General features: G+C 33.0%; 1 protein-coding gene across 8 annotated transcripts in view; it reads right to left on the reverse strand.

The window, feature by feature from the left end:
* The window catches only part of LOC123691515 (RNA binding protein fox-1 homolog 3), a 36,969-nt gene extending 10,643 nt beyond the window's left edge, over positions 1-26,326 (reverse strand). For all 8 annotated transcript variants that reach the window (XM_045635972.1, XM_045635971.1, XM_045635970.1 and 5 more), the window contains exons 1-5: positions 26,002-26,326; positions 12,823-12,867; positions 3,441-3,692; positions 2,863-3,135; positions 2,718-2,771 (exon numbers count right to left, since the gene is read on the reverse strand). In XM_045635972.1, coding sequence (XP_045491928.1) covers positions 2,718-2,771; positions 2,863-3,135; positions 3,441-3,692; positions 12,823-12,867; positions 26,002-26,013 — 636 coding nt within the window. In that variant the 5' untranslated portion in view covers positions 26,014-26,326. The remainder of the gene's footprint in view (positions 1-2,717; positions 2,772-2,862; positions 3,136-3,440; positions 3,693-12,822; positions 12,868-26,001) is intronic.
* Between the last annotated feature and the right edge of the window lie 398 nt (positions 26,327-26,724).

Raw genomic sequence — 26,724 nt, forward strand, 5'->3', positions numbered from 1 at the left:
AACAACGTGCAACAAAAATTAACATATATATGCATTGCATATTATTAAAGTAATACTAGTTAAAATGTTGACAAAAATGTTATATTTTCGATTACGTTGATAGTTTGAGCGGTATCTAGAGCTGAATGGGTACACATAAGCGTTTGGATTACAGTACATTGATACATAAAATAATTGGACCTAGCCGTTTGGAAAACGTTTAAATAGCTTGAAATATTTATCTTCGGGACATTGTATTATTGGTAGACACTACGTTTTTCTAGTAATCCATATGTGAAATGTTAGCTGCAATTTGTTCTATAAAAGTCATCGCTCATGCAGGAAACTATAGAAAACTAAATTTGGCTAAGCAAATAATAGAGTATTACTTGGCAAGAACTTACTTTTTATAGTAATTCAATGATATAATCCTTGTTTAAAACAGAAACAAATTGTTTGTAACATTATTCCGTACTTTTAATATATGAAGCATTTCACTATTTCGTGTCATGATATTTACACTAACACGCAAAAGTACGCAAAATCTCTGGCAAAAAGTGTGCTAACATTTACAGTGCTTTAGAATCTATAAATAATAATATATTCATAAATATTTTTAAGCGATAACAATAATATATTTTAATATGATAATATAATTTATTCATTTTAAGTAAATTATAACATATACGCTCTTAAACTTAAAAGGTATTAAAATTAAATTTAATGGCAATCGATCGTGCTTAGGAAAACTAATTTAAAATACATGGTGATAACCCATAGATACAAAAAGCAGCTAGCACAGCACACAATACAGTGGAAAATAGACCAGTCGTGAAAGTGGCAAACAAGTCGCTGATCGTACGTAATAACGCTTACACTTATCAAAGCATGACAGCTCTATTATTATAAAAAATGCCATTCTGAGTGCAACAATTTGTACATTAACAATAATCTGGGCAGAGAGAAAGAGATAGAAAAAATAAGGGAAGGAAGAGACTATGTAGTAAGCGAGGGCGCCGCGAACCGGACGCGATACGAGCTCGAGCGTGATCCGCGCCGACTGGCCGCGCGCGGCGACGACACGACTCAACCGTCACACGAGACTAATGACATACGATCGAGACAAAGCAACTCTAGATGATGCACCAAATTTACTTCTAGGAAATACTTCATTGACAAAATAAACACATTTTTAAGGGTCAGCGAAGTATACATGCCCAAAACTAATGAATTATGTTCCCTGGTTAGGAAAAGCGCATGACTGAGAAAACTAGTAATTAACAAAATAGACAGAAATATTAACATAACCGATCTAAAAGACTGTATTAAAATACAAATCAGAATGCCTCGTCATCCAAACTGCACTCGATTTAGAAAAAATAAATGAATGGAACAATCAATCGTACATACAGCTACAAGTAAGGCTAATTTCCAGTGCAGTAAATCCGTAATGAAAACACACACAGCGGTGCAGTTTGGATGACATTCTCGTTTCATTAGTGATGAATAATAGAGCTGTCCTCAACATGACTTAGAATATCAGCTGTTATAGTGACGATGCATCATTCTCTAATACTGCATATCCAATGTGAGGCATTGAAGAAAAATAACTTGGAGCTATTATATATCAAAATAGTAAAATACGTTTAGACATGAGCGAGCATGGACTACTTAGGGACGGTCACCAAACTGACACAAGGAAAGCAGTAAACACGAAAAAGCGGTCAATTCAATCAAATAGTTAAATTATTTTGTAATGACTTATGACCGTACATATTTGTAAAGGGGATTTAACTGAGTTGTTTTTTGAGAATATCGCAAAATCACAAATTATATTTCGGCACTTATCAGCTATGTTGGTGAAACACTTTTAATGCAAGTTTGATCCTCAACCTTAACAGAATATTATATTAGGATTAATTTAGAAATGTATAATTATTGTATATGCAAATTACATTCAAGCATTAATAGTATTTCCCCGCCACAAGTAGATTACGTTAAATTTCATTTGTATTAATAATTATATTAAAAGTTTTTTAAAAATGATTATTATTATAATTATGTCAATATACAATGCAATTAGAAATACTGCACCAAACATTAAAAACCATTAATGCTATGAGAAGGAAATACTCTTAAAAGATTAATGTTTTATCCAAGCCCATTTGCCTAAAGACTTAGCGAGGATTTATAATATCAAATATTCATTGAGAAACAAGTAAGTAATTATAACATTCTCAATTTGAAACCTAGTTTGGGCAGCAATTTATCAAATAGTAAATATTATAATAGTTATTGTTACATACTGTGAATAATTACTTAATTACATTGAATTCTGTAACAATAACTATAATAATCATCAATAACATAATTATAAGTTACAGGAATAAGTTCATTAACTTCTTAGTAAATTTTAAGCTTTTCATTTATTAGTATTCATTAGAACACGTAACTTGCTATATCAAATTTGACTTCCCTCCTTATTCCTGCATTTCACTCAAAGAAACAATAAAAAAACATAAAAAATAATAAAATAATTAAGTAAACAGTTGTAAAAAAGAATATTACTAATACGATTTCATTGTATTGCAAAAGCTATATATATTTATAAATGTATTATTGCTTCTTAAAGTATTTATAACATCAATGACTTCTCGTTTCAGAAAGAGGCTACATTGGAATCCATACGAGATGGATTTCAGCGAGCCACTCGATGAATATGAAGAAGACGTGCTTACCTTGGAGCCACGTTCGTTGAAGATAATTTCTACATCAAGTATTGTGCCATATTGCTGGAAGGTAAAATATTTACATTTAAAATCGAGTTCTAAACATATAATAAAGTAACGGAAGGGCATGCCGTGCGTAAAGGGAGGGACTCACCCCGAACATGTTTCTCAGATCTGGATCTCTAAATCTGAAGGGTATGTTGGATACGTGCAGGCGTTTCGGTTGTGATGCTTGGGAGACGGGCACGAGATTCTTTTCCGAGGAAGCCGTGGTGGTTGTCGCGTTGGCGGCGACGGCCGCGCTGACAGCCGCCGCGGCCGCGTGCGCCGCCGCCGCCTGCTGCGCCACCGCCACCGCCGCTTGCTGAGCCACCACTGCCGCTACGTTTACACCCTTGTTTTCATCCGATACTTCGCTTTCACTCTGCTGTAAAACATTTTTTTAAACGTTTAATATACCTAGAAATACAGTCAATGAAAAAGAGTAAACTAATGAGTAATTTTGCTGTTTGCATCTCTTTGTTTCCATTTACGGTGATAACGTTATTAATATTATTATAAGTTATTTGCGCGTATACTTCAATTATATCAAGAACGCGAGTGAAGGAGAGTAAACAAACGTATAAATCATACGTTAACGTCTGTATAAAAGTACTGTAGAGTTCATTACACTCAAACCATCGAAGTTTAACTAACGAACGTAATATATTAAATTGAATCGGCGATACTTACTGTGCTCGTATTGTGACTTTCTGTAGAGTTTTGTGTGCTGTGAGTTTGTGAGTTCGGTTGGGGCGAAAAGTTGCCGGGAGGTAAGGGTGCCGGTGGAGGCGGACCCTCGCTCTTGACAATAGAGGGCTGTTGCGCGGTAGCTGTGTCTGCTTTTACACCAGCTAGGTCCCCGTTTGCCGCAAACTGTGCCGCCGCAGCCGCAGCCGCCGCCGCCGCAGGGAACGGGGTCGCCATACCCGTTCCCACCATGTGCTGAAATTGAGAGATGTCTCATCAAAACATGTTGATTAGATAAACATTTTTATAGATACACAAAAATAGTTCTCTAGTAGTTAATTGTGTAGATTATGGAATCAAGCCAGATTATATACGATACGATGCCCATAGCGTATTGCATAACAATTTTTATTAAAATACTTCGTTCAAAGTTTATTATTTAATGAATTAATAAATATATTATTTCGAAGCTCTTCATGCGGTAAAAAGAAGGATCTGTTCAAAAAGTAATTACCATGTTAAAAGGATATAAATAACAGTATTATAATATACTTATGTAAGGTAAAATCACGCTCTGCTTGGTCATGTAATTAACAATCTGGTAGGTACACAGATTTCCATACAGTAATGGCTGCAGGTTCTGTTTACGTTTCCAAAAATACAACATCAGCTTTTAGGCAGCAGAGATAAAATGAAGGTTAAAGGAAAGGTAAACATCATTATAGATTTCTAATAACATTGTTATTTCAATGACCTTTGAAATTTGAACCGATATTTAATCGAGGATTTGGAAACGTTATATTATAATTTATAACTACAGTAAGAAACAAACGAGTCCCAATTTAATACACCAATTATTCTGCGATTTGCGCGTGGGTGTAGCTGCAGGCAATAACTAGACAAATATTATATGGGACATAATATATTATCAATGTTGTGACATGGAGCAAATTTAAAGCATCCACTTCAGGGACGGGCCTATACTAATTCTGTCGCAATAAATACACCTACTACTTATAGTTGACGTTTCTGGGCTACGAATCGAATTATTGACATCGAGCAACGGTGCCAAAACTCGAGTAAAACGACACAGGTATTCGCTAAACATATTTGATTCGATGAATACAATAATTATAGATTCTCATTACGCTATTTAATAACTGATGTGACATGCACTATGTGAATATAAAATGCATTTATATTTTACCGACAGTCATGCATAACCACCAGGGATTTATAACTATGCTATAAGCAAACTATGTTCACTATTTCAGAATAACATGCATTAGCTAAACTATGATATATTTATTTACAGTAGAAACTCTATTATTCGAATCTCGACTATTTTGATTCATATTTGAATGAAAAATCTTATCACTATTTAAATTGAAAATGACGAAACGAACAATCAACAATGTCAACTAAATATTAAAGAAAATTGTAACTAAGAATATTATATTTATTTATCCATGATCTGAGCAGAATGTATGTATCCATTTGGTACCCTAAATTCTCGTAGCAATCCGAATTAAATTGTGCCCGCTCACTCTACCGCTGCCTACCCGAAATCTATCAACCTTTCATGATTAAGGATAACGTTTTCAGGAAAACTTTTTCTTACATAAACCCTTGTTTGGAAGAAGGTGTAGAATAATATATTAGGCAATTGTTGATTATACCTACATTGTGTCGGTAATGATGTATTCTATAAAAGATAAATAATTAATCATATAGAATATGAATGTGCCCATAACTATCGAATGAGATTAACATTTCAAAACTGTCATATTATTCCCTACGGAGGCAATTCTGTTTCATGTCGGGAATAGAGCGCATTAGATGCGAGGAAGCGAGAAAATTAGGAAGTGGTTATTGGTCACAATTGCGTCGACTGCTCCTGACCGCGTTCCATGAGCACTTGTTAATTTACACCGCAGCTGTCGATGCTCGGCTTTAACATTTTGTAACAGTAATATTATATCAACTATGTTTATATATTATATTCTTCTCATATTTCATTTGGATATTTAAACATTTTTTTTATATACATATAAGAGGAGGCAACAGAGCAGACGCGTCACCTGATGTTAAGTGTACTGCGTCGCCCATAGGCACCAGCAATGCCGGGGACATTGTTAGTGCGTTTTTTTGTTTGTATAATATACTCTAGCATAACTCAGCGAAGCAATTTTCGTGCTGAAGTACTCAATTCTTTGTTAAGAGAAATTCACACAAAATTCCATTAATGGTACTTGTTATTAACAGGTACAAAGCGAAGCAATAAACCATTTATGAATATACAGGAAATCTTACAATGCCAGGCAATATCCAAAAAAAAAATCATCAAAATGAATACATTTTCCATGAATAGCACAATTTTGGTCTTATTGTACTTCACACAATGGTTTCGCTCGATGAAAAGGCGTTCAAAGGTTCATTTTGAAGGCAGCTCCTGTCGCTTCGTAAATAACTAGTACGGTGTAGTTCGACAAACATATTAAAGAACATTTTCCTCTCATATATAAAACACAGACACAAAATTTCTAGCATACAGCGATCTTAGGTGTACTCTTCATACAAACTCACGTACAACAAACGATCTTTGTTGGAGAATATTTTCCTTTGATGCTTTGAAACTGTATTCTATATTATGAGACTGACAAAGTGATATTAAAAGTGATTTAGAAATTCCAATAAAATTATTCAATATCTCCAGAATACACTCCTGAATGATGAAATCACAGGATGAAATATTGTAGCAATTCATATGTACCGTGTTGGTCTCTCTATAATCTATATAATATACATATAATATGTACTCTATACACTCAATGTTATGACGTCGTAAACAAAGTAATATCTATGACAAGAGATCGTGAAAGCAACATTATTACATCCGAGAATTTCCAAGCTTCGCTGCTTTTGCTTCAGTATTAGAAGTAAATATGTGGAAAGGCATGACAAAAATGTAATGACAATAATTTAGCAGAATGTAATGGTAACAGGGTTATGCGAAACTAACTGAAGAGCCGCGCGCGCTCGCTTGTCGCGGAACGAAGAGCTCTCAGGTTATGAATTCTAAGTGTCTACCACAATACTCACGTTGTTCCACTTTTTTATGTATTGCTATAGGTATGCAACAAAGAACAAATATTACGATTTTGGCGAATTTTGGTTGGATTTTTCTGTATATTCAGTCGTCAATCTTCTTAATATATATAAATCTCGTGTCACAATGTTTGTCCTCAATGGACTCCTAAACCACTAAACCGATTATAAAAAAATTCGCACACCATGTGCAGTTCGATCCAACTTGAGAGATAGGATAGTTTTTATGAAAAAAAAAACGTAAACATGTAGGTACCACGGGCGAAGCCGGGGCGAACCGCTAGTAATAATGATAAAATTATATCCAACGAACCTTGCCCTCTAAATCTAGTCATTTGTGTGCCAAGAATGTTAAAGAATCTTGTTTGTTTATTGATTGAGATAAGAAAACTGTTTACAGATCCAGCCGTCCAAATAACATAAATATAGCCGCACGTTCAGTGCCACCCTTGAAGGTCGCGGCTATAACTTGGAACAGCCAAGTAATAGAGTGAAGTAAAAGTTAAAATGATCAGCATCCTAGCGGTGCGCCATCCGCCGTCTAATCACATCCGGCGCTGGGGCGGCCGCGTAAACAAACTGACTTTTTTATAGACGTTCTGTGTTTCATCGTACGTTCAACCGCCAAGCTTGTTTAGTCTCAGTAATTCTCCAAAAACACGTAATCTGTAAACATTACCTCCCGAAAGGTGTTTTTCGGGCGAATGTTTACCTTCAATTTTTCAAATGTATAGGAAAATAATAACAAAGATCTTTTAAAATATTCATCTTAGGTACGTGATGAAATATAGTTCTGAAAGAATATTCTAGGGATGTAAAAAAGCGATCAACATATGGCAGTCTACGCAGTACGCACAACAAGATAATTATATTAAAGACAATGAAACGTAATTGATATTAACTGGATCAAGCATGTGGTGGACGATTCGTCATGCCGAGTTCCTACAATAATTAATAATAATTATTATCAACTATTATAGGGAGAAGTTAATTTTGTCACATGATTAAAACCTAAATTTAGACTTAAGAACATTCGTAATGGATTATCCGTTTTTATACCTACTGCCATTTAATTTATACCTAATGTAAATGGTTATTGATTATAATAAAATAAATTAAGAAGTGGTAGTAACTCTTCTCTAACTAAGTGTTAACTAGTAATTCTCAGCTGAATATACGTAAGAGATTTTCTTATTTTATGTCAATCATAGCAACAATACAGCTCAATATAATTGTACTTATAAAGTTATAAATCGGTCAAAGATCGACCTCAATATTATCACACAAGGGTCTCATTCTCATATCGCGTTGAAAAGTAATTTTAGGTACGAAGTGGTAGCACAATTTTAGTATAGCTACGCTAAATAATATTATACTCTATTTCAGATATTCCAAGCTTATATAACTTATTGATTAATATTCAACAGTTTGAAATTCGGTACGTGAACGTGACTAAGGGAGCATTAAGAGTATTTAGTAAGGCGAGCACAAGGCCCTTTCTGTATACGAGTATCTGTGAAAGTTTGATTAGGAAAAGATTTTCCCTTTATCAAGAATATTACAGTAATAAAAGATGGCAGTGTTGTTAATATTCCCCTTGGTATATTTACATACTGCGAATTCGATTTAGAACTTAATTATTATAAAAGTATTCTTTAAAATACTGTAAATAAGCGGACGGAAGAACCGTTTTCTAAGGTAACAAATATAAAAAAAAATGCTTGGCATCATATTATGTATGACAATATTTGGCCGTGGTATCTCATCTTATAAGTAGAGTAGTAAGTACATAGCTATTTTAAAATCCTACATTGTATTATAATCAGTCCCTTGCTATTAAGTATTAGGACAATTACAACCTGCGAATTTTGCAATAGGAAGAATATTAGAATAGTAAAATACTAATTGTAGTACAAAACAATGGCTCAGAACAATTTCGTGCATGGAAGAAACATCCTTGAATATTGCTACACAGAACTAATTTGTATCCATTGTAGGTCTTATAATACTCGCGAGGATCGGGATAATTTTCTCTTATTCGTAAGTAGAAAATCGTGCACTAATGTATGTAGGCGTAATTACAGATATAAAACGTTCTGCAATTAAGCACAATATACAAAAGGTTTTGCGGACAGATGTAGGTATATAGAATATAATTATTTTGGAATTGTTTTTAAAAGAACAGCCCTGGATCAGCCAAAGTCCTAAATCTTCATTTTCACAACGAATAAACTATATAATTATGTATGCATTATCTATAAATGTAAAATAGACGAACTTAGAATAAACACAAAACTAAATAATAAACAGGTAAGTAGGTATGAGAATATCACTCAATCGTGACCATAATACGGTACAACAAAAACGTAATTTCGAATAATCATCTGTATCTATCATAATATTAGAAATTGAGTAATTTAATATGATTGAGTACCGCAAAGCTGTCATAAAAGATGCTCATATTAAGATTATGTTAGTAAAAGGTAGCGATAGCGAGTGTTCTCGGTAAATAGCTGAAATAGCCTCCTTCCGGCGAGCGCATCCGCAACCCGCCACACGGTTTGAATTTCACACAGCATCAATTATTTAGATACGACTCTGATACAAGAGGGATACATTAATTGTTATGATATATATCAGATAACATTTTGAGTGAAAGTTACAAGACGCGGATGAAAATTACACCTTTTTCAGGATATTCATATCATTTTTAGGATAAATCTATATGTCGTTTATCATTGAAAATATATATAATATTTAAGCAGAAGAAAACATCCCGAAGGGTTAGTGACCCCAGATAGTATCACACACTCAACAATAAAGTCTAGAACTGTGTCAATCACTGGAAAACGCACTGGTAATTGTGATAACTGGGACAGATCATAACAATGCATCCATTTTTTTAAAGTCGTACTACGGTCTACTCAACTAACTCGTAAAGACTCATACGGGCGTATGCAATCGCTGAGGCAAGAATTAATGCAATCAATGAACTTTTTGTCCCCTACATTGGATCGAGATAAAGGGAGTGCAATAATTGGTCTGTAAAATTGAAATATAGCCGTTGTATTCTAGTTAATAAATTTACATCAGGAAATCAGCTGGAGCGAAGCAATCTTTGAAACTGCACCCGAGGTGTGTTACCTACTCTGTTTTATGGGTCGCCGCTCCCGTTAATTAAGTCCTTTATACTTTCTAGTGCTCTCTATTTATTTATATGTATATTAAACCCAGTCTTTATTTTTGAAGCACTGTGTAATACATTTTTAAGTTAAAAACATTTGCATAAATTTAAATTACTTTATATATTATATACCTATAGGGCACATAAGCAAACGATAATATAGCGTATGCTCATTAATCAAAAAGTCGTTATTCTAATTGAGAGCGAATATGTGCATATGTTCGGTTACTAAAAGGAATTTCTCTGGCACGCATCTACATACAAATCACGCTATTGTCACGCTACGTCTATAGAAAGCATTCATATTAGGGTCAATGTGCATGGAAATTGCTTATTAAATCATTAATTCATAATTAATTATTATTGTTTTTCCAGAAGCGGAAGTTATTGTTGGTTCGTATTACTGACTTCACCCAACTATCGTAATGTTCAAACAGGTACAAACGTTTGCCGGCAACATTGAGGTCAAATGTTTTGCGAAACTGCACACTTGATGGTGTCAGTGGGCCGCCGCAGTCGTACTTACTGCCGACTACTTACTTCCAGGTAATGCACAACAAACAGGTTCATGTTGCAAAGACTCCAGACGGTAAAATAATTATCATCCGTGACTTTCTCTTTTACCTATATTTCAAACTCTATAATGATATACTGACCTATTTCAAACTTAAATTTATGTGTATTTAAGTTGGAGCTCTTATAGTACGGTAACGAGTTATACATGAACCTAAATGCGTTAATAAGAAATAAAAGACTCCAAAAGAGGGGCATAAGTTAGTGTGGTCGGTAATCCTGAGTGACAGGAATCCGGGGAGCTGGCTCCCTGAAACCGTCACCTACGGGAATTATCGATCTTATTTGAGCTTGATTAACTCGAACGTTGTCGACGTGCTAATAATATCTCAACTCTGGCACCGGTCCAGGAGAGGCCTTAATGGTACTTCGATCATAACAACTTTCAAAGGTTACACTCTCACCGAATTTGTCTACGACACTACGCGTACGTTAAGCCTTGATGGATAAATCGCGCAATAATGTAATATTCAAGTTTCTTTGCATAACGAGAACACACACAATGCAACGTAAAAAATAAATTAATAATGGTGAGACAAATTTTCTCTTTAAACTTCTAACTCAACATTTCAGATGTAGACATGTAGTAGACTTCATCCCTGAAATGTTGAGAAAAGGTAATGGGATAAAGAGAAAAGTTATAGTGTATAATATAATTTTTGTAAATGAACCTTATTCCTTTAAACATAAAACATTTAGTGATCTTTTCAATCCCAAAAACATAGTATCTTGTTTTCATATCTTTTTCCTTTTATTTATAGAATCAAACGTAGCTCACAAGCAGCTCTTTCATATAATGATACTGAAATTAAATACTTTTGAATAACACGTGGCTGTCGTTGACGTTAATTTGTGGCTATAAGTGCTTAATTTTGGAGTTTTGTTACCAACTTCTGAAGCAAGTTGAGAAGAATGACAGTTAATTTTTTGCATATATGTATGTAGTATGACTTATGAGACTTAGTTAAAAAAAGGAATTAAATGTTATAATTTATGAGATTAATCGGCTTTTTTACCTTTTCCTGATTATTGTGCTGAACGAAAATATAATTTAAGCGTTATAGATATATATCCACATAATATTTGTAATAAACATATTATTGGTAGGTACACAACTATTACTCCTATTTACTGTTCTTGAAATACTTATTCTATCCCAGTTCCCATTACAGCACTTGTGAAAATAAGAGAATAATATTATTTTAATGTTTGTTTCATACGGCTCCACATTTCCGATTGTTGGCGTCGCCTCTTTAATATTTACTGATGTGTAATTGAGTGAGTGAATATAAAAACAGACGCGGCTCGCATGTTAATCAACGTAAGGATTTAGTCTATGTCTCTTTTACGGAGTCGTCCGTTTTATCTAAAGGAGATAACGAGTCCATGAAAAATAAAAACATTTAATAATACATTTAGAACAACTTTTTTCTTTTCGTTAAAAGAATGATATTAACGCAACAAAACAAATAAATGTTGACCGTCGCGCGGTCAAGGTATTATATTTTGTTTTAAATATCATATACCAAGTGATGATAAAAATTAATAGCCTGTCTTTATCGGTCAGCGGATTAACTTGTTTCATTTGACTAGCTATTAGTAAACGTGTACCAGTATTTTTAAGTCTCAGGGCCAAGACCTTATGAGTAGGTATGTACCTTATTACTTTAGCGCTTAAGCATTTGGCTATTCTTGATATGTTTTAATGATAATTACAGACAAGCCCGAAATATTTAAATTTATATGCATCGTATGGAGGCTGATATAAACACCCGATATTCATCTGTGATATAAAGAGTTAAGGTTTATATTTGTGTACATACATGCGTTCAATAAAAAAAAGTTAACATTCAAATCGGGTACGCGTTAGAGGTTGTGTCACGTTCACCATACTAAGGTCTATAATACACGCGCCAAAAATATATTTATATGTAGTCATATCACAGGTTATATCTTGTTATATACGCGTGGTAGTGGCAACATCAAAAAGCACATTTTTTGTCGTCATAGCTAACATCACATCGTTTACAAGAATACTACAAAACGATGGAAAGTTAATGTATTCGTAATATCATTTATTTCGTATTAACAAAATAAGCCCGGGCGCCTTTGACTGACCTAAAATAGATGATGCTCGAGAAGTAAATTTATGCTGTGTTTATGCTGAATTAATTGACATTTATATAAATGAGTAAAACTAAAGTACGATTAAAGAAATAAAGAAAACCATAATACTTATACATACATACGTATATTTTAATTGTATAGGTACTCGAAGAAATAATTTTTTACTATTGAATATTGACATTATCTCATCGATTCAATCACAGGTAAATCGAAAAATGTTAAAGACGCATGCAAAAAGTCTTAACACTATGTAAAGCTTATTATTTCTTGGTAATACGTAACAACCTTATAGAAAACTATGTAAGTACATATAAAATAAACCATTACCCCAAATATTATTTAAGTGCACATTCAGAGCACAAAACATGCTAATAAAAGTTCAAATATAAATACCAGTAAGGTCGGTGTTCCTGTATCGATGACATTGCCGTTACTCACCTGAAAATAAAAGAAAACCTCATTAATAATTTATAATATTTTTTTGTAAAAAAGAATCTGCTGGTCTGATAATAACATCAATATCAATCGAGTATCTTTTTATAGCATTTAGGTTTGTGCAAGGAATTTCATCAGAACAATAACAACACTAAAACTGAAATTATTGTTCACTTTTTTATTTTAAAATATCTTCTCTATAATAAAGATCTATTTCATCGTTGATGTACCTACCCACACAGCGGCTAGTTAAGTACAATAGAATGGTGCGTTTTCATTATCTCCATTTATAACGATTAATATTTTAAATTCATATTATACTTTTTTAAATATGAATCCATTTTTCATTCATTCCCATCGTTTTCATTTGAAATTGAACGATAGACAGTTTTTAAAACACCTACGAACTTGTAGGATTCAATCTTTCAAAGCAATATAAGTATCATGACGTGAGTATGTATTGCAAAGAAAGCATTACAAGTTCGTACATCGGCATAGGTAGTGACATTCGCGATTCGAGCAGCGCTGGCAACAGCCCAAATATTTTTCATGTGCCGACTTCTGTCTGGGATAACTGGCCCTGCTCACCTCTATCTGAATACATTTACATGAATACACTGCCACATAAAACAATGATCAAAGTCGGGATCATAGAACAGATAATAAATAACTTCAATTTATTGCATATCCGGCATTCAGTTAATAAGTGTAAAGAAAACATGTAAGTATAAAAGTACGTTATATGTAAAATAAAAGTTAAAAATGAAATAAATTATAACCATCTCTTCTTATTGCATACCTAGACATTTGTAAATGTCAATAACATTATTGACACTGAGGTATACCGTGCAAGTGTTCTGACAGGTTTTATAACACGTTCGAAAATTGTTAATTTCTATTAAAAAAAATATTTCGTTCATACAGTTTTGTATATTTTAAAGTTGGAAGTATTCCGAAAACTTAATTATTATTCTAAGACAGATTACACGCATATTATAAACATTTAAATTTACATTTAACAAGCGTAGCACATAAATTTTCATTTTGCGGTCGGTTATTAATACAGGTAAGCTACCAGATGCACAAAGCTCTTGAAAGATAGAGTACATTCTGCGTAATCAAATTGCTCTGAGAAACAACACAATTATAAATAGCCTAAGGAAATAATGTTTAGGCAAATATGAAATAAGTTATATAGTAGAACTAACTATATAGTAATAGTAAATACTACGGAACACTTCAATTATTATTATTCATATTTTTTACGACAGGGTGTAGTTACCTACTAGTTACATATTTCATTAATATGATTGAGCGAGCTAGTAATATTAAGTCACAAATTTGGAAAGATCCACAAGATCCTTCTTTCTTTGTTTCCTATCAACACCATAAATAAACATCAGCAAAAGTACTGCAATATCTATTCAATATTGATTACAATTAAAAAGTATTAATAAAATAATACTACAATTACAATCGTATAAATATTTATATTAATAATAATATAAAAAATTAATAATTAATGTTATAACATTTTCCACATGATTAATGGTGCGCGCGCGTGTGAAGTCTGTGAACGCAGTTAAACAGTGCGCGATAATTTTCACTGCAGCGGTAATGGCATCGCGCCGCTAACTTGCGCGTTCATCGAACGTAAAAATATTGGCAGCAATACACTGACAATACCCTCAGCTGCTTGCGCTCGCGCACATTTAAGCCGCCAACAGGTATTAACCAACTGGTTCGCCTTCAAATACCAACTACATGCAATGCGATACCCGAATTGCTGTGGATGTTAAATAAAAACGAAAGTCTATCCTTTCGTGCTTAAAGTACGGCCTAACTCGAAAGCTCGCTAAAGTAACTGTTGAACATTAGGCGCATTTAATGGCTATTTATCCCATTCATTCATTCATTAACAATTACATATAAATTGAAATAACATAGGTTATGTGGGTGTTAATTACTTCATTGATGTTCATAATTATAAATTATTACATATTAAACATATAATAGTAGTAAGATTCACTATTAAATCCTTATAAAGTCATCAATGTTATTACAACAACATTTAAATTTTAACCTTCTTAGAACCTACCTGCCTAAGGTGGTAAATCCTCACAATGAATTAATAATTCATTCCTTAAATCTTGAGGCCTCCTTTATCAAAATCACGTATAGGATAATACATAAGTCTTATAAGCTAAACAGTAAAAATCTGCAAATTGAAGGGACAATATGAAGAAAGTAACCATACAAAAGTTTTAAGTCTAGTAAAGAAAACCTGAGTTAAAATGGACTACAATCTACACCATTAACTCATAATCATAATATAAATAGATAATAAATGGTACGATAAGCGACCACTACACTCAAAGACTACAGTTTATTTTCGAACATAACTGCAGCCATTAACTTTGCCTCTGCCCAAGTTTAATTGCAAATATAAGTTTAACGACTTTCTATTAAAATAAAAATTTTATACCTTGGTTTTTATTTTGTTTGTAAATTCTAACGCATTTTTGCACTTTATATTAGTTATGTGACTGAGGAATCAATTTATCATCGTTAAACATAGCGTGGAAATAGCAAAAAATAGATCTAGAAGACAACGCTTTTCTCTGGTGTATTGCAATTACATATTGCCATTAGAGCTCTTTGCATTCAAATTTATATATACAGGGTTACAGGAAAAGTCGATGTAGATCCGTTAAGGGCATGTAGTACACATCATTTCTGAATGATTTTACTATGTAACCTCCCATCCTAAACTTAACCGTTTTCGAGATATTCGAGTTTTAATTTTTTTTATGAAAATGCCCAATTTTTCGGCTATTCAATTGAATATTTTGAATTTTTTTGACTCTTATGATTATTTTTTTGGTTTTTTACATGAAGAATGAGATGCTTAATTACCTCAATGACTAAATTTGCACGTAAGTTAACTAAATAGGTCATAGTAGACGATCGAAACTTAAGAAAATAAGTACAAATTATAAAAATATATTTTTCTTTTCTGGATATCTCAAAAAATTATTATGGCACTTGCTCTGCAGATGTGCTTAAAAACATCTACATTTTATCAGCTATCCAACGAGGTATAACAACCTAGGGTTGTATTTAAACTCATAGAAAAAAACACAGTTGAAAAGTTCAGGTAGTAGGTCTAACGGATCCCTCGGCTATTGTCCTTCAAGTTAATCCGGTGCGTGTGAGCGAGAAAACTTACGATTTATGCAGATGAGAGTGTGAAAAATAATGTGCAAAAACAAGTTTGGGGATACAACATGCCCATTGTTTAGTATTTGGTCGTTTGTTTGCTTGCCATCCATTTTAGTCTGCTCATGCGATTCGTCCATGGTAGATGCGAATTATTGTGCTTTCGGATTCCCACACGACTTATGTGTGTGACTTAGGTGACCTACTAATGATCTCCCATTACAATTACTGCGGGACATGTGGTTTCAACATGATGGCTGCTCTGCTCATTTCAGAAGAAGCGTTAGGGAATGGTTGGACACGTAACTATCCTAACAAATGGATTGGACGAGGTTGGCCTTTACCCTGGCCACCCAGATGTCCCGACCTGACCCCCATTGATTTTTATGTATGGGGGCACATGAAGAGCCTCGTTTACAGTGAGCCCAACCCCATATCGTTAGTGGAAGTTCTCAAAGAAAGGATGCTGCTTGTGTGCTGTTGAAATGCTGCTAACGACATAAGAAGAACATTAACCGCATGGTGTAGTGAAAAGTGGACTACGTGAAGGAATGAGAAAATATGTGCGAAATAGAGGTGGACACGTAGAACATGAACTATAAAATTTTATTCAAAAACATTAGGTGAATAAATGTTATTTTGAACTGATTTATTGTTTCATTTAGCTTACTACAATCACCGACGATCTGTACGCCAACTATGAGTTGAGCGTGAGTGACTTTGTATGCCAACTAGCGTTAACAACGCACCGATTACGTTATTTTCCAAACAATAGCCAGTAACTAGTCACTTACGCTCAAGTAATAGTTGGCGTACGGTCATTATTTGTACGATCGACGATGTGAACAAAAAAAATGCTATAAAACTGAATGATCTCCTAGGTCAGGATAGCGGGATATCGATGGATGCATGAAGGTTGTACCTAGCCGAGGGAGGCCTATGTTCAATAGTGGAAGCCAGTAGGCTGAAATGATGATGCTGAACTTAAGTCAAATTAATTAGATTAAATAAGCGCTATTTATTCTGACTGCCATGTAGCCTTAGAAACTAAGTTTCACCTTTGAGGTTAATAAATACCCTAGAGTGTTATACCTCGTTGGATAGCTGATAAAATGTAGATGTTTTTAAGCACATCTGCAGAGCAAGTGCCATAATAATTTTTTGAGATATCCAGAAAAGAAAAATATATTTTTATAATTTGTACTTATTTTCTTAAGTTTCGATCGTCTACTATGACCTATTTAGTTAACTTACGTGCAAATTTAGTCATTGAGGTAATTAAGCATCTCATTCTTCATGTAAAAAACCAAAAAAATAATCATAAGAGTCAAAAAAATTCAAAATATTCAATTGAATAGCCGTAAAATTGGGCATTTTCATAAAAAAAATTAAAACTCGAATATCTCGAAAACGGTTAAGTTTAGGATGGGAGGTTACATAGTGAAATCATTCAGAAATTATGTGTACTACATGCCCTTAACGGATCTACATCGACTTTACCTGTAACCCTGTATATATATTAGTTTAAGGATTTTGTTGTATATATTTGATAACACGTTTGTATAGACTATCTCCTAAATTCATGAAATTTTAATTATTAAGATTATAAAATTGAAAATTTTGTTGAATAGGACTTTAAAACGGGACGAATTTGGAGCTGGTTCCAACCGGGTAGTATTTTTTTACAAGTTCAAACTCCAAGCGGAAACAAGTCCAAAAAACTAAAAATCATTATAAAATTATAGATATTTTATAAAGATTTTGTCAAAAATAAACGAACTGTTCATGCGACTGTTGTTACCGAACGCATCGAGTTTAAGAAAACGGTCTGGCGGGACGTCGAAGGCTGATTACCTTCTTATTTCTCCTCAAAGAAACTTGATCAGTAATGAAGGAACACATGTGAGTTGCACCTGCATTTATACCCACAAATTATAATGGAACATAAGCCTGTCAGGACGTTTTGTTTCAATATGAATGTTCCTATATACAGTATAGGTAGTTAGGTACAGTGTACACAACTGTTAATTAATTATTCATACATATTTTATTGGTATTAGAATAAATAATTGATATGAATAATATTATAATCTGAAATGAATAAAATTAAGTAAAGCTTAGGCGGACAGTGTATTATAATTATGGGTAGTTATTTTACTAACTAACTACCCATGAATGTATATAATATACTTTACGAATTTTCCTAAATATTGTCAATAATGAGCATTAGGTAAACCAATAGGTTTTTAATTGTGATTAAGTAATAATTCAACTCAATCGTTACGCTTGTAAAATAAAACAATTGAAGATCAATTTTCCTTACAGGACCCTAACATTGTGCCACCATACCGCATTGTTTTAAATGATTTAGTGTTTTCAAATAAGACGCAGACAATAAAGAAATCATTGGACCACGTAAACACATTAAAACATTAATTATTCTCTATCGGTTGATAGCGTGACCTCGTTATCTGACCGTAAACAAGAATCAACGCACGATGTCCTTATGCGGCGAGAAAACATTACTATGGGGACATTAATTTAAAATACGTATCACAATGTTGCTATTTATAAGACATACAATGCTTGTTAATTGTTATTATAATAGATGAAATAAACATTTTATGCGTTCTTCTACTTATAATAATAAATAGTCAATTAAATAGGAGACAATTTAAAATTATATTGCATACTTAAATTAATGGTTCGTGCTATCTCTTTTAAATAATATTTGTTGTGTTAAGTATATACTGGTACATAAACAACATTTGATTACTTATTGATACTACTGTAAGGTAATGAGATTTTCTATGGAAGTGCTTTACAAAATAGATAAAATTTTATCATAATATAATACTAGTTTGCCCTGTTTAAGTTTGATATAAATTTCTTTTCAAGCTCTAAATTTACTACTACTAGTTATCATACCTACTAGTTCATGTATATGTTACCGGAAATGTATGTAATCCGTCATTGTATACAATTCCTAGGAAATGTATGTAATTCCTAAGATCGCACGGAAATGTGTGAAATAAATTATTTTATACACATTGCCTAGGAAATCTATACATTTCCTAAATAGCAATCGGAAATGTAAAACATCTAAGATATTGGAAGGTACGCGGGTCGATGGGGGGAGGGCCGAAAATTCGTAATCAGAATTTTGGTTTGTATAAGGGGGTGGGTTAGGTTAGGTTCGTATTTTTTAAAACTAGATAGAAATAGGAGCGCCACGAAGTGGGGTTCCGTCGGCTCACGACCTCTTTTTGTAGAATTTTGGAAAAAGACGAATTTCGGCATATTACAAAATGCCGGCCGTTTGTAATACGGCGGATTATACAATCCGACTGGGACGTGTACAAGGGGACAGCGGGACGAGGGGACTGATTACTAACCAAATGAAAATTGGATTTGATTGAATATAAGTTGATGAAATGTTAATTAGTAAATAAATAAATAAATAAATAAATAATAATGAATGGACATATTTTTGGCTTAAAATTCAAAGTATTTCTAAAAAGGAATGAATTTCTGAATAAAACTTGAAATCGAGTGTATAACATTTTCAAATGAACAAAGTTACAAAGACTGAATTTGTGAAGAATTTAATTGAACAGATAAACGAAATAACATTCTGTAGAGCTGCTTCTTAACCATCTGAATAAAAGGAGAGTATTAAACGCTATTTCGAACACAATGAAACTAAACTTTTCTATTAGTGTTCAATTTACGACTACATACATCGACATTTTTCATTGTGCCACAGCCAAAATTTCTTAGTAGGTACATCGATGTCATAACTTAGCAGCAGACAACTAAAAACGCTAATAGATACTAAGTACAATGATTAAAATATTTCCATGATATAGCGCCATCAAGAATATAAATCATAACATGTATAGCTCTAATGTCGCCGTTGGTCGTGTGATACGATGGCGTTTAACTCGCTATCTGCGACGTTGTTGGACCCGAGCCAAATTGACCAAAACATTTTTTTATTCAATAGGTACGAAATATATGTGTACTTATTTCAATGATATTGACATGTACATTGTACAAGGAATGATAATCCGTGTACTGTCAATTGAATGATTCAAGTGGTCCACTACCTCTTCAATCATTCAATAATTGTACTTCAAAACTGAGGCTCGCACGAAAAAGAAAACATTATTTATTACATTTACAAATTATTTAGCTAAGTATGAATTTGGAGTAGTACCTACATATTATTTTCATTTCGTATTTTATAACAATAGCCTTATATTATTTATTTGAGAAGCCGAGTGATGTGAGATGTAACAATGAATAAGAATTATTGACATAATGTAAAATGTCCTCAAAAAACATTTATTAGTACATTGATGAATGTTTTGGATATATTATTTTGTATTACCATCTTTTACATTTAAATAATACGACGAATATTAAGTGCCTACCTATGTAAAATTTAAGCACGAGTAGGTAAAATTCCATCTATATATATCTTTATGTAACATAGGTAGATACATAACATGGGATACGTAAAAAACTTAGAAATAACGATTGAAAAACTGAATTCCGTTAATGGTTTTTTTCTATAAGTACCTACCTACTGTTAAATGAATTAACTTTTCATTTCAATTTACTTTCACGTCCGCGTCCGCGTCGTGTAATTCGCTTTCGCATCAAAATTTTGTATGTATCAGCAATCGTGAAACTACGTAATGCAAATAGAGATTCTAATGACTCTTCCTTTCACGATACCTATAACTAGTGAATGTTAGTTTATAATGCAAGTATTTTTTCTCATAGTAACGAACTGATGCCAAACCACAAACCGTAATTGAGCAAACAAAGCGAGCAGTTAAAACAATCACAAAAAAAACTTACATATTTAAAGCGAACGGCTCGGTCAGTAAAATATATTGTAGGTAGTAGACCATTCACCATTAGTAGACATAATATATTATTGTAGTATGCTGTTCTCACACAAGATATTACAAGAGAAGGTGCAATTTCAATTTATTTACGGCAGAATTTTTATCATTGTTATGATAAAAAAGCTGGTTTTGCTTAATTCACATGTAGTCTGTAATCTGTTTTCGATTGTTATAAAATCACAGATTATCCAAATCGAAAATATAGCAAAGAAAAATAAATATAAACAATAATAAATAGCCGCATAATTCTGTTATTCCTGTTTGGGTAAATAAACATAGAGTAAAACGTGAATGCATCGCAAACATACTTAAAAAAAGTAGCCTAGATTAAAAATCGTTTTAATCCGCTTTATTAACTACCCAGTTTCATACAAAGTGATTATAACTACTGTCCCGTTATATTCGTTTACATTGTTGAGCATTCTATAAGGACCATACTTTTTAAAATTAAAACTGCAGCATGGAAAAATTACAAACTTTTTCAAAAAGTAAGGGCCGGTTTTAAGCAGTAATGTAACGCTAAAGGCGCAATTAACTTGGTCTGTTGATTTTCGTCTGTCAACGAGCTGACTCTGCACTGAGACAAATGAATCGCTGCACCGACGCACTGCCAGATAAATTTTACACAAAGAACGAAGGCATGCTCATTTTCCCGGTCTATATTAAGCAACGTTATATTCTATTCTATCGTAAGAAATGGTACAAACGGGTGCGGGAAGTTGTTTAATTTTACTGCATATATAAATTGTGGTAAGTATAAAACCGCTTTATTATTCGTCAAAAAATATACTGTTATTCCATAAAATTATATAATACAAGGTATACTAAGCATATTTTTATAACGACAAAATATAATACTATAATTATTCAAATATGTATCTGATAAATTCAATGCTATAATGTATAAAACTTAAAAAATTATAATGAATAAAGATCTTTTAAAAAACATGACCGGCTCTCCGCGTTGAAGCTTTCAAAACTTTATTATTATGAAAAATGTTTTACTCCATGATACAAACTCAGATGCTTTAATTAAATGTTTGTTAACATTCAACAGTTTTATAGAATATTTTTTAAACACCAACTTAAGGTAATTATTAATTTATAAACACTAGACAGATAAAAGTTTTTTGTCAATTTTGTATTTCCTATTTCCGAGCAAATTATTCATTCATGTTAGCAAAATCAAAGATGTGATAAGAAAAAACACGATAAAAAATACTGGAGATGTTTCAGATAATTTGAACACATATCCGTAAAAAGCTAGCTCAAAAATACATACTTAAGTAGTTGTTCTATTGATGAAAAATATACCGTTTGTGAAAATTAATCTGAAAATTGACCCGATTAAAAGGTAAAGGTCAATATTTACTCATAATCTGTTCGTCGAAAGCACTAATTAACATTGTGACAAATCTGTGGTTTCAAATAGCGTTAGTAAATACGAATTTGCTCTTTTAAATATCATTTTAACTTTGAAGTATTTGAATTGAAGCTTTTAAAGTTGTAAACAACTTAAAAACACTAAGTAGGTACAATATCTGTGAAAAAATGAATGAAGGCTCGCATTTGGTGCCAAATAATATTTGGTTACCATTCATTTACAGGTAATTTTTCGAAGGGCTACCCAGGTATAAGCATCCACATTATTTTCCAATTTAAACAATAGACCCACTATACAAACGATCGATACGATATTGACGTAATATAGGTATTTATGATCGTTTACTTTTAAGAAAACCAATTTCAGACAAAGATACTTAAAGATATGTATTTATTTTGAGGAACGGTAAACATCAAAGAATAAAGTATTTCAGAACAAGAACGACACATTAATCTTCAAAACATAATTCAAACAATACTGAAGAGATAGTGTATGGACTATGAAAACAAAAGAATACAGTCAATAATAATTATAGCTGCATATTCGTACCTACCTATGTTCCGAGTTTTTTATTCATTTTAATTTTATGCGTCTACATTCTACAAGAAGCCTTTATACACAATTTTATACAAATCCCTTTAATAAAATGTTTAATTTATTTTCATATTCTGAGCTATGGTTATGGAATGTCCATCTGTATTGTTGTGAAAATCATTATCTAATCTGCGTACAGTATTGAAATTCTTTGTGAATATGTACCTACTAAGGCTAAGCTTTAGTACAAAATAACTAGAGGTAATTATTGAGTTATTAATTGTTTTAACTTACAACTTATTTTTATACAGTTATAACAATATACTAGCTTCCGCCCGCGACTCCGTCCGCGCGGAAAAGTTAAGATTTTTTTTCTACGTATTTTTCCGGGATAAAAAGTATCCTATTTTATGCCTAGGATGATAAGGTATAATTATACCAAGTTTCATCGAAATCGAACCGTTAGTTTTCACGTGATGCCTTCACATACAGACAGACAAAAATTTTTTTAATCACATAGGTAGGTAGGTACCTATTTGGGTTTGGTATCGATGCAGTAACACCCCCTGCTATTTATTTTTTCAATATTTTCAATGTACAGAATTGATCCTTGGACAGATTTATTATTCCTATATTGTATAGATGAAAAACATAATAGGTATTCACAAGATCTCGAAAAAGTTGTAAAACGTAGGTATAGGTAACATACCTAGGTTGAACATTTCAAGTTTAACGAATACAACGTACAAAACGCCACGTTAAAATTGGAGAAAACTATACAAGAAAGAGACAAAACATGGTACCCATTTTGGATTTCCAAGAATTTGACAGCTATTTGCCTACCTGCGACTCAGCATTAACATCCGCAAGCAGGTAGCGGAGAGCAAAGCCGACCCAACAGAACAGAAGTACATAAATACATAACCATGAACCTAAATTGTGAACAAAGGGCTGTATAAGAATAATTTGCTCATATTATCGTCTGCTTGACGTGTTCACCTTGGAACGTTGAACGGGTTCCCATAATCATCCCTTCTTTGTGGCAAAATTACTTTTCAAGTGAGTGCCGTGGCTATTATTTTTGCGTAAAGCCGACGATATTGCGGCTACTTTAGGCGCTGTTCTAGAATTTCATACTTTTTTCATATTGTGTTTTAAATAATATACCTACCTACATCCTTAATTTCAACACAGTCTGTTTCATTCCATTACTTTTCTATCGTTCAATCAAGACTTGATAAAATATTTATTAACGTTTCTCAGATAGGTACCTCTTGTAACTGTATTGCGCACTTTCATATCCTTTTCATCCTGTTTCAGCACCGCTATGAACACCTGAGCGCATCCGATTCTGAGCCAATCATCGCAAAAGTACATATATAAAAGTGCTACAGCTACTATCGATTTGCAATGAATGTCGTATTTTATTCCTTACATATCCCTCCAACCTTTACATCCTCGTAAAACAAAGAATGAATTTAAAAATAGATAGCTCTGTTTAGAATATTAATACCGTCGTTACGTGCTGTCATAGCCAGGATTACTATCTAAGCATAGACTTTGTTGTATTTAAACCCTTATAGCCAATATATCATTCGATCGAATTTAGATACCTACTTAGGTTCCTACCTTGTTAGCGTACCTACCTATAGAAAAAAGGAGGTTCTTAACCTAAGATATGTCTACATGCATATTTGATCGTTATATGGCAATATAAGTTGCATCCTACCTGGGAATATGAAATAGGTTAATATAACTTAAATATGCCCAGAATGAACACTTAGATTAATTACAGAATTAATTCATGATTTAATTGGGATGTCAGATTTCAGAATGGAAACAACAAACAAGGATACAAGCCACTTTCTGGGACAAAAATCTTAACGGAGGATCTAATAGGGGATGGAGATTTGTATGGAGAAGGGCTGTGGCGCGGTAACGTGAAGTGCACGCGAGTGAAGCCGAGAACGGTTCACTAGTTGTGCTTACAGAAATTTTTGAAATAGGTACCTACTGAATAAGAACCAAAGCATAAGACTATTAGGTACGCAAACGCCGTCGCCTGATTTATATATAATAAAACCATAAATTTATACGATAAAAATATCATCAAAGCTTGTTAATTGATTGTTTATAAACGGGCTATTTCGCAGCGAAAGAAGCTTTTGAACGATCCTCATAAAATTAGTTTCGTTTAACAGGGTGATGTAGGATGTAGGCCGCTATTCGTCTCATGCATTGCTACACAATCTGAGGGGCGACTGAGCTAAAAATAATACGGCTGAGCTAAATACTCGAAAATGGTAACATATAGTACTGTACAATTTTATCATACAATGGTAAAATTGTACAGTACAATACAGTATAATTATTCGACATATATAAATAATAATTTTGTTACGCACTATTTACGATATTAGAGATGAGTAGTGATTTTACGCACTATCTTTCTCTGTCCAACCAATACAAACTATAATTCCCTAGAAAGAAACGACAACAATGGATTCATTCACAGTTCAATGTCACAACAATGGATTGTCTGGAGCGAGTTGTTAATAAGGCTATAGATTAATTTGATAAAATTATAATGATACATAGGTAGGTATATACCTACATAATGGTATAAACAACGCTAAATGTATGTAGAGATACAATACGTTGGATGAAATTTCCTCCTCCGTACGGCTAAATTATGGAACTTGGAAATTTAATGTGAGCGTCCTTTATAAATAAACGATTTGCTTCATAACTACAACATAGGTCGCTATTGCCCGTTTTCCGCACGATACACAGCAACTTCACACGACAACTTCACTTTAAACATTTGGCGAGAGAGCAAAAATCTCGTCTGAATTGTTACTTTTAGCATTTTATTTTATACTCTAGATACCTACCTATAAATTTTTCATGTAAACTGATCATTTATCCCGAGGCGTCCATGTAAGCCCGGTAACGCCATGCGCCACAATATTCTTAGAAAATACAATTGTTTTGATAAGATTGTAAGATGTATGTATATGTTATAATTTAGTTACTCAAATATTCTATTCATTTTATAAGTAATTATATGAAGGTACTTACAGGATAGTACATCCCCTGCGGCGGCAAAAAAAAGGCCCCTGAACCCCACAGCTTGCCGTTTGTAATAACTTTATCTTACACAAAAATACACTCCACGTCCGCCTTTTTATTGGGCGTTAACTTCACACCACAAAAGTTATAAATTTGAAGAATTCATGAGTATTCTGTCGAAAATATAATTTTAATAAATTATAAAACGAAATTCAAAATTTAAGGTTATGAAGATATAGCGCTAAGAAACGCGCTATAGCACTGAAAGCGGTTGACGTCGATGTGCAACAACGGACGGGCACGCGTGGCGACTCAACGAACTCGTGCGAACCGCCGCCCGTGCGAAAGAGAGAGAAGAATGTGCGTCGCAGATCGGCCACTCAGCCTGGGAGAAGCTATGTATCTATCCTTATCTGACTTATTCAACGACCAGCTGCTACACTGCTCATACTTCATTATGTAGAATGATCATTGTGTACAGCTGTGTAGAACTTAACTCAGTTTCAAGATACAATTAATAATAATTACTACTCTTGTTTATATAAGCTTTATATTAGTAAAGTACCATCTACGTTATTCTATTTCAATTATCGTGTTAAAACAAAGTTAAATTTAAAACAAGGTACCTACCTACCTACACCTACCTTCAAATTTCTAGATATTTGATTGAATATTAAAATAATATGAGAACATATTATATTATAGTTCTAAATTATTTACAAAAAAGTATAA

Source organism: Colias croceus, chromosome 4 (assembly GCF_905220415.1).
Source record: "Colias croceus chromosome 4, ilColCroc2.1".
In the NCBI taxonomy this organism is placed as follows: domain Eukaryota; kingdom Metazoa; phylum Arthropoda; class Insecta; order Lepidoptera; family Pieridae; genus Colias; species Colias croceus.